This window comes from Mastigoproctus giganteus, chromosome 9 (genome assembly GCF_048544385.1).
Source record: "Mastigoproctus giganteus isolate SK-2022 chromosome 9, ASM4854438v1, whole genome shotgun sequence".
In the NCBI taxonomy this organism is placed as follows: Eukaryota; Metazoa; Arthropoda; class Arachnida; order Uropygi; family Thelyphonidae; genus Mastigoproctus; species Mastigoproctus giganteus.
In genome coordinates this window covers 226,082,001-226,095,837 of record NC_143583.1, presented here as the reverse complement: position 1 = coordinate 226,095,837, position 13,837 = coordinate 226,082,001, and the positions used below count along the sequence as shown (strand labels likewise).

The 13,837-nt window shown below is 42.2% G+C and overlaps 1 protein-coding gene across 1 annotated transcript in view; it reads right to left on the bottom strand.

The window, feature by feature from the left end:
- Positions 1-13,837, bottom strand: part of LOC150081144 (immunomodulatory peroxidase-like) — a 148,875-nt gene continuing 135,038 nt past the window's right edge. Inside the window, exons 15-17 of the mRNA XM_090381387.1 lie at positions 9,789-9,958; positions 7,761-7,863; positions 1-282 (exon numbers count right to left, since the gene is read on the bottom strand). Of these exons, the coding sequence (XP_090237513.1) occupies positions 201-282; positions 7,761-7,863; positions 9,789-9,958 (355 nt within the window). The 3' untranslated portion in view covers positions 1-200. The remainder of the gene's footprint in view (positions 283-7,760; positions 7,864-9,788; positions 9,959-13,837) is intronic.

Below are 13,837 nucleotides of genomic sequence, written 5' to 3'. Positions count from 1 at the left end.
TTTTATGCAAATTGGAAATATTTTATTTCTCTTCTCACGAAGTGAATCTTAAGGACTGTACATTTCTGACCCTTCTTCGCACTCCTCTTCTCAAGTATACAAAGAACGTCCCACTTCTTCCCTCAGGAAAAGAACGTCTTGGGGGAGGGGCACCTTACGTTCCTGTACGTAGCGGAATTGTGGTTTAAATAAGTCGCATCTCACGCCCAAACAGGTTCGTTTCGCCAAGGAGAAAAACTCATCATCGGCAAAGTCCCATCCACGCACGGCATTCTGGGATTCCTACGAGACAAAAAAAAATTAAATAAAAATAAATAATTTTTAAATCAAAATTATCATCCTTCAAATACTATAAAAAAATGTCACATCAGCTTTTATTAGGAAAAAAAAAAATGTAAGGATTCGCACCAGAAAAGATATTTTCATAAAATCTTATCCACCCAATTTTATTAAACCAAAGTTTAATTTGAAGCGTGGTAACGAAAAGTGGCAACAACACACACAAAGAATAAAAGCATCAAAACAAAATATAAAAGCGCCGAGAAACTTTAGGGTCAACGTGCCCTGTTTAGAACTACGAAGATAACAGTTTGGAATTCCATCAGAGAAGATTTCCATCACAGAACATTATCACCACACCCTTTTGGCATCTCTCATAATGTGGATATAACTTCGCAACTCAGATGGCTTGTTGTATTACCTGGGTACCTGCCCGCCCACTGATGACGAAGCCAAGCAGCTTCGAAACGATCGTCTGGATGGTGGTACAGCTGAAAATAAATAACAGTAGTCTTCTCTACTAGAGAAGCGTTATTTATTTGAAGTAATTCAATAGTAGCTATCTCGTTGTGAAGGCAACCACATTACGAGATACAATTAAAACGATGCCTTCTACGCTACAATCGTAGCTCAAATCTATGGGTTAACTATGGTGTATTTACACTGATATTATCAGAGAAGATGTACAGCATCGGACCATGCAGGTGGTGAACGGGGACTGAGAGAAGTAGGTTGCGGAGGGGGAGATCTCATCACCTGAGCCATAGGCGGAAACCCTGCGACAATGCCTGATGTATACAATCTGTTGTAAGCAGACATTGGTGAAGACGGAATTGTCTGAAGCCACACTTTCTCAATGCACAAAAGATCTCGTAAAATATGCGCCAATATAAAAGAAATCTCGTTGTAGAGAACAAACCTCTTTGTATAAGTAAAACTCTTCACATAAACAAAAATCCCAGAATAATTTGAGCCTCATTGTAAACACTTCAGAAGCAAATTGCGACACTTCTGCAAATTTTGAAAGTCTCGATAGCTCGACGAGATTCAAGCACACCAACTTATTGGAACTTCCACTGTCGGTAATTTTCGCAATGAGCGGTGGACGTGTCCATCGTCGTTGACAGCTGCAGGCTTCATCTTTAACAAGTCCAAGTTGCTGAAGCCTAGCTCTCAACCCATAACCCGTGACAACCACGGTAGAAAATAATCGCGGATACTGCCAATTTCGTGCTTTTTGCACGAGAGCCACCGAAGCACGAGTAGCCCGGTCCTTGTGTCGGGCTTGTCCAAAACGATGAGCAAAGGTGGTCGTACGTTGCCCCAATTATAAATACCTTGCCAGCAATGATGATTATTTATTTTGTTTAAATTAGAGAAGACTGAACTAGATGGCGCATTGCGGCCTAGCAGCTTATGCAACTGAGTTAATGTTTCCACGAAACCATAAAGAGGACTTCCAGACATCAAACTGGAAAATTTCTTATTTTAACAATGGAAAAACATCCATCATCCTTGGAGTTGGTACGGGAAAGGTGGTGGGGACCCTGGTCTGACGGCAACTGGTTCCTACAATAAGAAAGTGGCACCACATGCAAAACAAAATTCAAAAGTAATGCAAACAAAAAAAATACACTAAATTAATCAATGTTTAAATCTATTAAAGCATGAATTAATGGGAAAAAGTGTTTGGGACCAATTCAATAACACGCAAGCAGAAATGCTTCCACGAGATTTGAGCACACCTTCTTCAGAGCCAAGAAAGGTTTTATTCTAAAGACGCTACCACTGCTGAAGCATGGATGGAAATCTTCCGAGCTTCTTCTTCCTTTTCATTTGGAGAGAAATCTGGGGGATCCAAATCGATTAGATGATTGCTGCAGATATTCAACTGCAGTGACTGATCGAGCATCATCGAGATGATGTAAGCAGGTGCCATTTTCCCTTTTCTGTTGACGTTCCTTTCTAGGTAATCACGATTATCTATAGGGAATCAACCGATTCACCTCCAAAAACTATTCGTGGCGAGGTCTTCACGATAAAACCTTAACCGATGTTTGCCAGTTTTTAGAAGTGCTGCGACGCTGTTCGCGGCTTATTAATTTCTCCCCACAAAATGTCGCTGTTTAAGCTTTCAAAATGCATGAAGCGTTGCGATTTCCCTCGCACCTTTTCGCGCGGAATTAGAACTTACTGATGTACCATCGAATATTCCCGATTTCTCACAATTGCCCTAAAACATACTACAGTTGATTACTGACATCACATCTAGAATATCATTTCAGAAATCAGGACTTAACGAAATCAGGACTTAACGAAATCGAGACGCATCAACCTTGGCTACACTTCTGTTTAAATTCTTTCTTTGAAGAATGTGGCATGACTTAAACTCCGATCACCAATAGGCCATGTACGTCTCCTGCAACGAATATGCGACCTGTCCGCAGAAAGGTTCCCTTCCCGGATTCATTTGCTTCAAAAATGCGAGAAATGTGCCACAGAAAATTGACCCGATTGAGGTAATCCTCTTTGCAAACTAAATCGACATTCTATCCATCACCGAGAGGTGGCTAGAACCTGATCAGGAGTGCACTGTGCTCCACCTGCAAGTTTAAGTCGAGTTTACCTCAAGAGGATATAGGCAGGACAGTGGGGTCGCAACCTTTTTAATCAGCCAATATTTCATTTAATAAATAATCAGCGAAGTGAGTCTACTAATTTTGAAGAACTGATTTTAATCCTCGCTCTCAATAAAGCCATTACTATTGATGTTTGCGCCATGTCCAACCCTGTACTACCTCACTCTATCTAATCGCTGCTTTTTTTTTTTAAATTAATTAATTTATTTTATTACTATTATTTTTTATTATTATTTTTTTAATTTTATTATTTTATTTTTTATTTATTTATTTTTTTTATTATTTTATTTTATTATTATTTTTTTATTTATTTTTTTTTATTTTTATTTATTATTATTTTTTTTTTACTTGGTCTCCGCTCAGGAAGCTCAGGCGACCTTGACGGAGACTAGCCAGAGAATAATGGGCAGCCTGGCTACCTCCTAGTGGTGTGTGCGGGCAACGTTGGGTTCCACCAGGGGCCCTGCGGCCAAATGCCAGGACACACAACAGAACCCAACACAAAACTACACACTCAACACACTACACTTTTTCTGGCATTTACAGTGTTCTGTATTTCTTCACAGTGTACATATGGCGCAGATGTGGGAAACCACAGGTGGCGCCCGACCCTAACACTATGCACACTATGGACCAATGCAAAGACAAAGATTGAAACTTGGACTCGGACTTTGAAGATTGCATCTTATGATGCCATATAGCGCCCCGGCTCTGTCTAGCCTGTTTTTTATTCCTCTTTCCCTAGCAGGGGGGAGGGGACGGCCTGCTGTCGCCTCCCCCTCCTGCCACCCCTCTTTCTCCTCTGGTGGGGCATGGGCATGCCCACTATTTCAACAGGGGTCATCTTCCCTATAGACCCCTTACTTCCAATTTCCAACCCCTCCAGTCTTCCACCTCCCCTCCCATCTCTTTACAACAGCGCCTGCCCCACACGTCCAAATTTAAAACACCAAAATTCATGCCCGACCTATTAGGAAATATTATTACCTCCAGCGCTTATCCCTTATAGCCCCTCTAAGTTGCGTGTAATGTACCATCTGTGCCCAAAAGAAAAGAAGAATTTTTTTTTTTTTTTTTTTTTTTTAAGGTCCTAGCCACTGAAATCTCAGGAAAATAGGTGGTAGGACCTGCCAGAGCAAACATTAAGGGAACACCTGGCTGGCCTCCACGTGGCGGAGTATGTAAACGACAGGTCCCATCTGGGGCCTGGCGGCTAACAAGCCAGAGGAACAATGGGCACAACATATTACACAATACATGACCCACACACTTTTAAACCTCTGGCCTTGACAGCGTACTGTCCTCGATACAAAGAACATACGCGGAGATGGGGTAAATCCCTGCTGCCGTTAGACCCAAAAAATACTCTGTACATCAATGTCCACTCGGGTAATTAACATTAAAGTTGGATCTTGAATTACCTCCATCCATCCGCAGTCCATGCTGTGATTGGCAACTTCAACCTTCAAACTCGGCGTGATTATCCAAGGGAGCGCCTGATTTAACATATGAAATCTGCTGAAATCCTCCAGATCAATGACAGGCCCACTAGAGGAACCAATCAGCTCGACCTTCTCTTCTCATCCACACAATGCACATTGTTTGACTCCAGAAACATCTTTTAACTCCGATCATGACCCGCTTGTTTGTTTCCCAAATTTCACTGCCTCCGTGCAAAGGGACTGTCCATAAGTCGAGCAAAACTTCCACAATCACAGGCCCGATTTTTTTTTTAAATAGTGAACTACAGTAGTTAAAATAAATTCAAAGAGGAACTAGAGAAACTATTGGGGTGAAACGGGAGGTGTCCGTTTTTTTTTTTTTTTTCCCTCCTTTATATGGCAGCTACACACATTCCTTGGCATCGTAGAAGAGTGTGAAGTCACATTTGCAACAGCCATTCTAACAAACTGGATTAATAATGTTGAAAATTTTACATCTCCAAGAATTCTCCAATTCACCGTTAAGCGACTAGCCCATTATTATTCAACTACTCCTGTCTCTCTACAATGACCGTGAAGACTCGTTCGTTTCCAATTGAGTCGAACAGCTATAGCGTTAGGCCTATACCCAAGAAGATCCGTAATCAGTCGCTAATTAAACTCGATTCAATGGGGGTACCTCGACTCTACGAGCTAATCTCTAAAGCCCCAAACGCTTCTGAATTTATTAAAAAAAAAAATGCTACTACCAGTCCTCACCAAATAGATTCTTGCAGATGGGCCTTGCCAGATTTATTGGGCTCTCTCAGAGTGGTCAACGACTATAAATCTCCTCGCAACCACAAATGCCTTATTATCAGCGTTCGAGAGCAATCGGGAATTAATCATAACTTACTTAGATATAGAGGCTGCTTTTGATCCTGTGAATGTTTCTTCTCTATTGTGGCTTTTAGAATCATATGAAAGGAAACATCGTGTGTTTTCTGCCTGATCCCCTTGGCAAGAGGTTGTTTCAACTTAACATAGGAGGAAGATGCTACAGGGAGACTATTACCGCTGGAATCCCCATCCGGATTGTTATTTACAGCAATTATAGCTCTACTGGTGCGGAATAATCGATAAATCATCTCCTACGCCAATGACCTTAGAATATAAAAAAATTTTAAAAAACTGGATCCAGTTGGGCCCAGTCCCAACCGCATCCTGACCACTAACTACATCAATAATAGTCTAATGAAAATTGAATTCTTTTTTCGGCCTGACGATCAATCTCGAAAAGACGAAGATATTGATATTCTCACCGAGGAGCAATCCCACAGTGACCTCTCCAACTTTTGGTAACACCCAAAGCCTGTTGTAGCTGCGCACTCTGACTTGAACGCAATGTCCGACCGTAAACTCCTTTTCAGTATTCAGCTGGATAACCTGATCTCGAGGGCCTCGAGTCTGCTTTGAATAACAGAACAAAATCTGCTCCATATTAAACAGCCTGGAATTATTAAGGAACATGTCAGAAGCATTGCCTACCCACCATTATTGTGCGTTTTTTTCTACTGTATGAGTTTCGGCCACCCCGACGACCATGCATCTGAATTTGCTACTGAAGTGGCAAGTTGGAAATCTAACCTTCCTCCGTCTCCCAAAAACGGGACAGCATTATCAAATTCAATGGGGGTACCTCGACTCTATGGGCCAACAGCAAACTCCACCTTCCCCCAGCTCTCAGATCAACGCAGTTAGCAGAAGCTCTTCAACTACGCAGGCTCCGGTCCTACATCGCAGAAAGAAGGCTGCTGTTCACCATCAAGATGGCCACCGGTAAAATTACAGAGCCGAACTTCTGGGATCACTGCTCTTGGCGCATTCCTCCCCCTTATCTCCGGTCTTCAGCACAGCTGCTAGCAAACCGTAACCGGCTAGTACTAACCGACAGATTCCTGCCAAAGCAAATGCTGCCCTCACTGCAAGCCATCGACGGGGGCCTCCAAGAAGTGGTCAATAATAAAAAATACAGTAAGGGTATCCTCGTCGAACTGAAAATGTAAAACTGTGCTTTGTTAATAATCTGATTTATCTTTTTTTCTCATGTGTATCTCTTTTGTAAATATGTTTTGTTAACCCCTGGCACCACCATGCCGTGACGGGACTAATTGTATGTCTATCATTGCTGCAATTAAAGATTCTTTTCTATTCTATTCTATAATTCATTCCCAGAGGTTGATTATGAAGGAGAAAGTGGCTGAGGGACTAATTTTAAGCTCCACCACTGTAAATCCCATTTGAATCTATATGGGATTCATGCTGCTGGATTATTCCTCTCCCATCTTTGAGGACTACTCCACGACTGACTCCCAAGGACTTGAGACTTTTCCTGATGGCCCGTTTCTGCCTCTTTCAAATGCTGTCTCGGGTCTAAGAAGTTGATGCTGACCTTCATAAATTTGCAAATGAGAAAATATATAGAAAGGAAGGAAGTGCTTTCCACGCGACGGCAACAGTCGGACTAAGCACTGTCGTGTCTTTTTTTTTCCCCTTTTCTTTTAGTCAGACTTGCAAACATCTCTGGTTTCGGCGATGATGATACTTCCCAAACGGAATAAGGATGACGACGAGTTCTCATGTTTATTGAGTTTATAAAGACATTCGAATGAATTACAAACTATAGGGGAGGAGAGTTTTCCTCTCTCTGTGTTTGCGATTTTTATCCCCTTTTCGTCTACTTTAATATAAGACGCTTTGGATTTAAATCGATATCTTTATTGCATTCAGTGACTGGTTCGTGGATGCAATGCCCGTTACAGCGACAATGGTTTAACATAAAGTCGACCAAAACAGGAAAAAATACAAAAAACAAATGTAAAGATAAAACGAATAATTACATATTTAAAAATTATATAATACGGGAAATGAAAGAGCTTTTTTTTTTTTTTTTTCTGCTACACACTGCGCGATGAAAAGACGATGGCAGTCACTCGGCTGAAGACGAAAGCTGTTCCCTCGTGACGATGCGTCTTCTGTACGATTTGTCCTCTAACCACTTCTTGTAGTCCACGTCCATCTCCTGGATGTTGTGGAACGGTTCTATAGGCAGGAATCTCTCGCCTATCCTGAGCTTCCACGCCCCAGACGACAGAGAGGGGAGAGCTCTTAAGGGTTTCGGGGGATCCTCCGATTGCACATCTGCCAAAAACTTGGCGTATTGATTTCACCAGCTATCATTTTAATTAATTCGCAAATACCCTTTTTACTGCACTCCTTTATATGCATTTTCCTTTCTTTGTCTTAAGCATGCAAGTTCCGTGACGCAGCGGGTAGACTGCGACAACCCTTCTGAAGTCGTGTAATTTTCATATTGCAATGAAGATTCTCTCTCACTTAATACGAGGGAAAAAAATCTTACCATTCCGCAGCACGGATAAATGCGACTTGCTGGATGGCGTCGACGTTGGAGTTGTCACAAAGCACGCGAGACAACGTCACCTTCCGAATTTCTGCCAGCTGATCTGCAATGAAAGAAAGCGTCGCAGATGAAAAAGAAAACATGTAAATGAAGAATATGAACGGCGCCAATGTGGCTGCATTTAAAATGTTCATTAAACTAAAAAGGTAATCAGTTTTCAGTGGTATTAAAATGATATTAATTCGCACTGCACATACTTTGAATATATATATATATATATATATATATATTTTTTTTTTTTTTTTTTTTTTAGGTCCTAGCTACTGAAATCTCAGGAAATTAGGTGGCAGGACCTGCCAGAGTAAATATTTCAATACTAGTGTACCCGATCTGCCTCCACGAGGCATAGTGTGGACAACGTTAGGCCCCAGCAGGGGTCTAGCGGCTAAATGGCCAGAAGAACAACGAAACACAACACTAGACTCATACAATATCCATACACTTTTAAATCTCTGGCCTTTACAGTGAATTGTTACATCCACAATGAAAGCAACGCGGAGATGGGGGAAACCCCTGGTGCCGTTAGACACGAACACACTATACACATACTTTGAATTTAATGTTGAATGATGCGGCAAAAATATCTTTTGAGAGAATTTATTTCTTTGGGACTTTTATTTTTTCCCCTTTTAGTACTAAACGGTGAGCAATACTAAAAAACAAAAGTTTCAAATCTTTCTCTGAAACTTTTGTCCGCAGCCAAAGCAAAAATAAATGTATTTTCGTTATATTTTATTTTTAACATATTTACTTCATGTATCATAATACGTTATTTCGTGTTTAAAAAATAAAATTTTAAATATAATTTTGGAAATATATTAAATTCCCAAAATAAAAAACAAATTGATATAAGAAAAATGACCGTATGGGGAGAGGGTAGGGGCGGCAATAATAAGTTCACACCAGGGCGACTATATAGTCTGGCGCGGCCCTGTTTAGATTCGTTTCCCTAGGTTTATCTTCCCATTCATTTGAAACTTGGCCCCCCTCAGAACATCCTGCTAATATGATCTGTTGCGCCAACAAAGAATTGTTGAGGGGAGTGCAAGAATTACTTCGACCAATATCATCACACAAACACGTGTCTTTATTACCATTCTCCCCATACAACCAGCAGTTTTCCTGAACCCTTAGGACAGTGGTTTCAACCTGGGTGCCACGTAATTTGAGTTTAAGTTACTTAAACTTCTTTTTTAATTTATATATTTACTTCGTTATAAATATTCCACTTAATATCTGATAATCACAGAATGCACAAAAACATCTCACTGAAAAGTTTGGTGAACCAAAGTGTTCAAATACCTTCCACTGTCCGGTGGTACCTTTTTAATTTTGTGGTGATCTAAAAGTGGTCTTTATTTAGTACCTCTACATAAAGAATACAATTATTACCTCAGTACTGCATATATAATTTCTATTATGAATTGTAATTTTCTTTATAATTATATAATATTAGAATAACTATCATATGACATTTCTTTAAATATATATATATATATATATATATATATATATATATATATAGAGAGAGAGAGAGAGAGAGAGAGAGAGAGAGAGAGAGAGAGAGAGAGAGAGAGAATCGGATCTAACAGGCAGAAATTTGAGTAGGGGTGGGTGCCACAAATTAAAATTAGTTGTTTAAGGGTGCCATTATTAAAAAAACGTCGAAAACCAGTGCCTTAGGGTATCCTCTGTGATAGTGTACATAGTGTTTGGGGAGGGTCTGCACCAGTTGTTTCCCACAATTGCGCACTCTCGATGATACTGGCAAAATCCCTTGCCAGGAAAATCAGGAAGCCCGCAGTTTTATTTCTCACATCACGTGACAAATAAAAACTTCCCGATTTTCAAACAAGCCGTAAGATGTTCTGTCAATAATCAAATTGCCAACAAGATTCATTAAGTTATTCAAGATTCATTAGAAGAATTATTTGAAGGAATTCTTTTAAGTCTGGAAGCGTTACTTACTTTCTGAGAAGGAGGACTCCAAACCGCCGTTTTCATACCAGAATCGATCTCCGAACTTCAGTCGATGGAACTGTTCGGCAACGATGCAAGCGAAGGTGGGTCCCAGAGTGGCGTCGGGTAGGGGATTCTCCGCGATACCAGCCGGAAACAAATCGATGTCATCTACGCTCCTGTGGGAGGATAAATACCCTCTTTAAGAAACGAAGACAAACTTAAAAAGTACGCGATTTGGGAAAATTTAAAACAAGTACTTTGTACCTCGCGCCACTCAAGTTTGGGGTCTCTTCAGACATGCGCACCGAGACAGTTGTTGTTATGATAGTGTTTTAGAAGCATCAAAGACAAAGGCCACGTTGCTCCGCATATATTGTCTGTAAATTGCTTGTTCTGCTGTCGATTTTATGTTTTGGTGGACGAAAAATCCAAGTTTCCGGGATAAAAAACCGTGTTACATCGCCTGAGACCGACTAAATCAGCCACGTGGTGAAAAAGACCCATAAAAATTCCTCACGTCATCGACGGGATTCGAACTCCAGTCTTTTCCACCCAGTGTGCAAAAGATGGCGATTCTTCTAGCTCTGCCACCCACGGTGGCAACTACAACAGTTTACCAATTTTGATATCGTGCCCCACGTGATACCGAAGCAAACGCCAATAAGAACCTTGTGGAGAATCAGTGACCACCTGAATCGGCACATAACACCCGCATTATATCGACAGCAATGGTACAACATTGGAGGCCATCCACACAGCAGTGTATTGTGCTGCGGTAGCAACCACAAGGATTAAGGGAAGAGAAGCGAGAGACCAGCAGCAGAAGAACAGACGGAACAGCCAGCTTGGGAAAGAAGCATTAACATAGCTACACGTTTTCGGCCCGGAATCAAAAATTTAATTTAACTTAATTAAGTAGGGTCCCGAACACGTTCGGGACCTTACTTAATTAATAAAAATTGCAAAAAGAGGAGACAGCCAAATACGCCGGGCCCGGAGGCAATTGCCTTGCTTGCCTACATGGTAGCTACACCACTGGAAAGAAGATTTCAGAAGAAGACAGAAGAATTAAGAGCCAAGATAGACCAATTGACTCAGTCCCAACGAGGTCATAGGAGTAAGAAATGGATTTCAAAAGTGAAGAGCATCCTCAAGAGAGACAGCGTCCACAAATCATAGAATAGGAGAATACTTGGACACACTGAAGCAGAACCTCCTCGCACTCAGCAAGAGACTACACACCTATACAAAGAGCTCCAAAAGGAAAATAAACAACCGAATCTTCGATGATGACCAAGAGCCTTCCTACAGGAAACTGGGTGAGGATGAGAAAGCAGGAAACGGACCACCCAAGAAGAAGACGATCGAGGAGTTCTGGGGAAATATCTGGAGCAGTGAAGTAAGACATAACAGCAGAGCACTCTAGATAGAAGTAGAACGCAAGAAAACCAAGGACATACAAGAGATGAGATGGTGGGAGATTCGGGAAGAAGTGAAACAGATGATCAAGAACTCTCACAACTGGCGAACTGAAGGAATAGATAACGTCCACAACTTCTGCTACAAGAAGCTCACTTGCACACACAAGCACCTGGCAGAGCAGTTCACCAGAATGATAAGGCACCCAGAGACAATCCCAAAGTTTCTCACTCAAGGAAATCACATATCTGAAGCCTAAAGACGAAGATACAAGAAACCCGGCAAAATATAGGCCAATCACCTGCCTCCCAACAATCTACAAGATCCTGACAGCTGCATAACCAGGAAGATATCAGAACACTTGGAGAGCCAGAACATAATGGTTGAACAGCAGAAAGGATGCAAGGAGCAATTAACCATTGATGCTGCGGTTGCGGAGCAAGGCTAAAAGAAGTGCCGCAACATGTACACAGCCTACATCGATTACCGCAAGGCCTTCGACTCCGTGCCTCATAGTTGGCTAATAGAGGCGCTGAACATCTACAAAGTGAATCCGATAGTGACAAACTCCCTAGGAGAAACGATGGCGAAATGGAGTACCACCAATAAGGTCGAAAACATCACAACCAGGCCAATCCCAATCAGGAGAGGAATCTTTCTGTCAGGCTAGCACTTAACCCTCTACCTACCATGCTCAACAACGCAAGTACGGATATAACCTCAAAGAAGGAAGAAAGAACCTGATGTACATGAATGACATCAAGCTCTACGCGGAAACCGAGAAGCACCTTCAGCAACTACTCCAGATCACCAAAGAATTGAGCAATAACATTAGGATGGATTTTGTCTAGACCCACGCAATCGGTGGGTCTAAACAAATGCAAGACCCACCGATTGCGTCAGGGAAAATTAGTCAACCGAAACTACCAGCTGCAGAGTGGTAAAGAGATCGAAGCCATGTCATAGGGAACGGCCTACAAATACTTGGGGATGTTGCAGGCTCAGCAGTCACAACACAAGGAAATTAAGGCCTGCCTGACCAAAAAATACCATCAGAGACTCAGAAGCCTGTTGAAAGCGAAGCTGAATAGAGGGAACACAGTTCAAGTCATAAACACCTATGCAGTCCCAGTGCTAACATAAACCTTCGGGGTCACAGATTGGACTAACACCGAGCTGGAGGATATCATGAGAAGGACAAGGACAATGATGACCAAGAGCCGCCAACACTACGCGAGAGCTGCCGTGGAGAGACTGACAATTGCCCGGAAGAAAGAGGAAGGGGCCTGATAGACCTCGTTGAGCAACAGAAGACAACGATAGTAACCTGAAGATTACTTCCAGAAACAGACAGTAGCACTCCACAAGGAAGATGGACAAGCGGTATACCCCACTCAACCTAAGCGAGGAGCCCCCGCAACAAGGAGGTATAAACGAAGCTAGAGAGATGGGCAGAGAAGACACTCCACTGCAGATACTACAATGATCTCCATCAAGACCACAGAGATAAAATTGCTTCCAATGAACGGCTCACGAGTGGGACGCTCTTCCCTAAGACTGAAGGATTCATGCTCGCCATCCAAGACCAGGTAATCAGCACCAGGAACTATAGAAAATACATTGGCAAGGAGCCTGCAGTGTTCGATGACACATGTCGATCGATGATGCCACCTGGCCTCAGAAACGATCCAACACATGACCGCGGGGTGCAAGGTGATCCAGACTGAGTACACTCATAGACACGACCAGGTAGCCAAGATAATACGTCAGAAGCTAGAATGGAAATACCCAGTTGATCAAGGAAAGTGTACAATAGTACAAGTCTGAACCCCAGGCAGCACTAGAGACCCCAACCCACAAGCTGTACTGAAACTGCGCCATAATAACGGATAGGACAATCCCGCACAACAGACCGGACATAACCCTTGTGGACAAGAAGGAAAAGGCTACCTATCTCATTGACATAGTGGTACCCAACACTGGCAACCTGCAGAAAACCCATGGGGGAAAAAAATCAGGAAGTACACGAACCTAAGACAGGAGATCAAAGATGTGGCATATGACCATCCCGATCATCGTGTCAACCACAGGTATGGCGCAAAACACTCTACATAGCAGCCCACCAACAATAGGTCACCCAGCAAACACCTACAAGGAACTCCAGAAAGTCGCAATCCTGAAAACCTGTAGGATTGTTAGAGAGTTCTTCGACTAACAGTAACACCAGACATAACAACCACCCTGTGTACTTGGTAGCATACCCGTCACGAGGTGGAACCCCCCCCAATCAGGGAGAAATAATATAAGAGCAACAATAATAATCGTAATTAGCGCAGTGGTTACGACGCCGGACCAGCAATATCATGAATACCAGTTGGAATTCCGACGCGAAAGACAAAAAAAATAGCCGTTGGAACTACGGCTTTTTTTTTTTTCCCGTTAGGGACGAAAGAAATCTGTTATTCCACGTGCTTTCGGAAATAACCGATTGCTGCGCCAATGGGATATACTAATAAGGTTGAATTGATGGCCGAAGGGTGGGACATCTAGTGGCGCTCCTAACAACTACCAACCCGCACTGAACGCTTAAGTTAAACAGGTAACCACCAGAGCCAGATGAAAATGAGAAGTAGAAG